At 47.5% G+C, this 4,640-nt stretch overlaps 1 protein-coding gene across 1 annotated transcript; it reads right to left on the bottom strand.

Annotated features, from left to right (window-relative positions):
* NXT1 (nuclear transport factor 2 like export factor 1) lies at positions 1–3,079 on the bottom strand. The gene is made up of 2 exons (XM_004716949.2): positions 2,972–3,079; positions 1–767 (listed from the first exon to the last, which is right to left on the bottom strand). Exon 2 carries the CDS (start codon positions 704–706, stop codon positions 284–286), a length of 423 nt encoding a protein of 140 aa, XP_004717006.1. The 5' UTR covers positions 707–767; positions 2,972–3,079; the 3' UTR covers positions 1–283.
* Between the last annotated feature and the right edge of the window lie 1,561 nt (positions 3,080–4,640).

Raw genomic sequence — 4,640 nt, 5'->3', positions numbered from 1 at the left:
ATTACTTGTCTTGTTTTGTGTTGTTTTTTTTTTTAATTTCCAGAACCAAATTTCTACATGGCAAGTAAAAAAGATAGAAAAGTTTGATACTATTAAAAGGCAACTATCGCAAACAAGTGCATACTTAGAAAAGGGGCTTCTAGGCTTGGAGCAAATGTGGAAGTGTCCTCTTGGTACAAAGTCCAAGACTGTTTGTGGAACAGCAGAAACAACTATGTGTCCCCACATCTCAAAATTTGTGCCCCCCAGTCTTGGGGGTAAGTGAAGAGGCCTTCCCTCCCCATTAGCTGGCCCAGTCTTGGAACCGGAAGCAGTCACTTGCAATCTTCCACACAGTGTTGCTTGGGGAGGCCTGGGCTGTCAGAATGAAGTTCTGATTGAAGTCCCGTTGTTTGTTGCCTTCGAACTTCACCGTCCCACAGATAACAACCAGGACTGTGGTCTGGCTTGGTGTGGCTTCATCATGAACAGGTTGACAGTCTATCACGTTGATTTGGAACTCACTGGAAGGCAACATTTCAAAAAACTCACTTAAGGATTCTTGTCCTGAAACAGCATTTCCATTCCACACCAGGGTAGCTGTTCCCATGTACAGGCGGGACAGCAGACGCCTCCGCTTATCCATGGTGGTGTAGTAGATATTAACAAACTCCTCTGCGGCTCGGCATGCCTGATCCACGTAGGTTTTGAAATCTACTGATGACATCTCTGATTCTGCTGGAGAAGACCTCTGCCAGGGCGTTTCCTCCACCTCAGGGAGCCAGGAACTGTAGTACAAGTGGAATGAAGAGAATTCAAGTGAGTGCCGATATCTGTTAGTCCCTGATATGGAATAACCACACTCCCACCCCACTGCTGCGTGCCAGGAAACATCAAGGTCGGAGAAGATGGACCTAGGGTCCAAATTCCAGCACTGCCTAGTCTTACAAAGTTTACTAATTTCTAAATGGGAATCTCACCACTGTGCCATACTGTAATGTGAAATCATCTACTCTAGGGAAAAACGGAGGAACAAGGGCCAATGTCAATCAAGTTCAGCGAATCAGTCCAGCCATGTGCTTGTCAGCTGGTGGGAGTCTAGGTTGGGGAACAGAAGGCAGGTTTCTTAAAAGAGTAAGAGACCAAATGCTACAAGGATAGAACAGGATCACAATGGTGGTTATACAACTCATGCTACCCTGTGAGAAGCAGACCCTGAAGCTAACTGGGAATTAAAAGTTAGGACATATAACTTATGTGATCACTAATACCCTATAGAGCCAGAACTAAAAGATAAGTTAGATGTTCTTCAAAAGAAATCTTACATACAACGATTTCGATTATATATAAAACACATTTCCTTAAAAAAAAAAAATTTCTAAGGGTATGGATACAGCTGTTTGTTACAGCCCTGTTCTTATATACATAATTAAAATATCTCACTAAAGTGAGCATGAACATAGGGAAAAAATCCAAAATACCAAAAGTGGACAAAATTGCTAAATATTAAATGTGTCAGATTTTAAAATGAAGGTCAAATAATTTTTTGCATTTTAAGATCTTCTGGTAGGAGCTCATTATTATTAATTTAAAAATATCAGCTTCCTGTTGAATGATTCTGACTCACAGTCAACCAACAGGGCAGGTAGAACTGCCCCATTGAGTTCCCACGACTGTAAATCTTTATAGAAGCAGATCTCCACCTCTTTCCCCCCTGAAGTAGCTGGTGGGTTTGAGTTGAACAACCTGTTGACCAGTCAAGCACTTGACTACTGCACTAACAGGGTTTACTCTAGGCTATCAGCTTATGAAATAAATTAAACAGTCATCATCGGGTTGGGAATGAGGCCCTGCCAGGTTTGGAGAATTCAGGGCTGAGAAAGTTGGCGGAAGGCATGCATGGAAGGGTGGTGGTGCGCTAGACATATTGTCTTGGGTCAGTCACAGATGCTAGTCTTTCCACTCCCTCCACAGACCAGTAAGTTAAATGTGGTAATGTTTATAAACCCACCCTTAATAGTATCCAACTCAAAGAACTCACTGATGTTTAAGTATCAACATAGTGAGTGAAAGGAGCCCTGGGGGAAGTGATAGAGAGGTTAAGAAGCCACTGCTGTTATTCTGGCCTACAGAGTTGCTAATGAGTTAAGTCAACTCAATGCTGTGAATCTTGGATATTGGGGGAGACACTAAAGTTAGGTCTGGATCAAGGCCACAACTGAAAGGATATGCCTAATTAACCATTTATACAAAGATATGTGGGCCTTGAAATTTTTTCAAGACTGCTGCTTTTACTTGCTTAAAGTTTCTTGCATGTTTGAACTCATGTTGAACTTGTCCGCTGGAGCTTAACTCTAGGACTGCTGGTTTGAGAATTCCCTTCTGGAAACTCACATTTCTTTTTCTGGACTTCCCCATCATTCTGACATCCACACTCTTCCTCATCCTGACGCCTCACGCTCTTTCCTAGTCTTAATTCCCTCTCCAAACCTTCTCTTCAATTAGCGCTTCTTCGTCCCTCCTGTTCACAATCAGTTCTCCTCCCCTAATAAAGGATTTACTACTATTGGTTATCTTATCAATGCCAATGGTCATGTAACCAGAAGAATCAAATGGCGGTAAAAAGTGAAGATTGCCTCATTTTCTCAATGATCCACAGCATCACGTGCTTTGGAGTCTTTAACAGGGAACCTGTTTCACAGGTCTGGACTTTTCTGTCCTCATCGCAATGCAAAGTTACTGAGAATTTGTTTTAAAATACACGCAAAATCCTAACGTTGCCATTCGTGAAAAATGGACAAACCCCGTGGTTACTCCTGGCAATGGGGGCCAGGAATGCCTCCCAGTGGGACCGGGGTCGGCGACCCGGGTGAGCTTAGGTGGGGGTGGCGGGTGGAAGTGGAAGCGGAGAAGATCGTGGGTCCAAAGAGCAGCCCCGTCCCTGAAGGTCACAGGTGGGCCTGCCCAAGCTGCGGCCCTCGGCCAAACTCACCTGAGGGAGTGAAGGGCGGGAAGTGGTCGTTTTCTCCGCGTTCTCCCGAGCGGGGGGGCATCAGGCGGCTCGCCGGCGCCCCACGCAACCGCACGCGGCGGAAGAGGCAGCGGCGGAGGCGGGGATGGCGGCGGCGGTACCTAGAGGCCCGGGACGCCTCCGCGGTCCCCCGTGCAGATTCCCGCGCGAGGGCCTCCAATCTCCCAGCTGTCGCGCAGGACCCTCCTGTAACCGCGCTGGCCCGCACGTAACCGGAAGCTGAGCTAGCCAATAACAGGAAGAAGCCGAGGGTAGCTCCGCCCAGGGGGCGATGATTTCCGGGAGAGGGGCGTGGCCAGCATGCTCCAGCAAATCGGCGCTCTAGTTTTATTGGTCCAACCAGATCACAGGATGCAGATTTCGGATCCGCAGCCCGCCAGGGAAGTTCTGTACTGTCCTAAAGGGTCTCTACGCGTCGGAATGGACTCATTGGCAGTGAATTTGGTTTGGGAGTTTGGTGGTGGAGTGGGTCATCGGTTTAAAACCACCAGCCACTCTGGAGAAAGATGAGGCTTTCAGGTATCAGGCATCATCAAAACAAAAAATCTTACCATAGTGAATGAGGCGGGGAGTGCGGAGTGGAGACCCAAAGCCCGCTAGTAGGCCACTGGAGATCCCCTTGCAGAGGGGTCTCGGGAGGAGACGATCCCGTCAGGGTGCGATGTAACAAAGATGAGAAATACAACTTTCCTCTAGTTCCTAAATGCTTCCCCCTCCCCCCAGAGGGTGTACACTGGTACAGATAGGAACTGGACACAGGGACTCCAGGACAGATGATCCCTTCAGGACCAGGGGTGTGAATGGCGATACTGGGAGGATAGAGGGAGGGTGGGTTGGAAAGCGGGAACCAATTACAAGGATCTACATGTGACCTCCTCCCTGGGGGACGGACAACAGAAAAGTGCGTGAAGGGAGACGTCGGACAGGGCAAGATATGACAAAATAATAATTTATAAATTATCAAGGGCTTATGAGGGAGGGGGGAGCAGGGAGGAAGGGGAATAAAAGAGGACCTGATACCAGGGGCTTAAGTGGAGAGGAAATGTTTTGAGAATGATCAGGGCAATGAATGTACAAATGTGCTTTACACAATTGATGTATGTATGGCTTGTGATAAGAGTTGTATGAGCCCCTAATAAAACGATTTAAAAAAAAAAGATTTACAGCTTCGAGGGCTCACAAGGCGGTTCTGCTTTGTCCTGTAGGGTCAGAGTATGAGTCGGAATGGGCTCCGTGGCTGTAGTGAGGAGTTGAGATTTGCTTGATTGGTTGAAGCCTTCTGGGTCCCAAACCGGCAGCCAGGGTCCCTGATCTGTCTTGCCCCTGAGCCACATAGGACCTGGAGGGTTGGGCTGAAGGGCAAGTCCTTCCGGAAAGCCTCAGCCCCCCACCCCACCCCCACCTCCACTCACCTTCAGCTGGACTGTAGCACTTCCCATCTGGAGCAGTCGCCAGGAATCCTACAAAAGTTCTCAAACAGCCTTAGCATGCAGGCACCAACATGGCTGAAGGATACCGGGAATATATACGAGTGGACTCCAAAAAGTTCATGTAAAATGCAATTAAAATAAACACATGAGACTTTCCATTAACCTTTTGAAGCTCTCTTGTACATCATCCTCGAAGGTGA

Source organism: Echinops telfairi, unplaced genomic scaffold (assembly GCF_000313985.2).
Source record: "Echinops telfairi isolate 266 unplaced genomic scaffold, ASM31398v2 ScPeMD7_5592;HRSCAF=6446, whole genome shotgun sequence".
Classification (NCBI taxonomy): Eukaryota; Metazoa; Chordata; class Mammalia; order Afrosoricida; family Tenrecidae; genus Echinops; species Echinops telfairi.
This window is presented reverse-complemented; position numbering and strand designations above follow the sequence as displayed.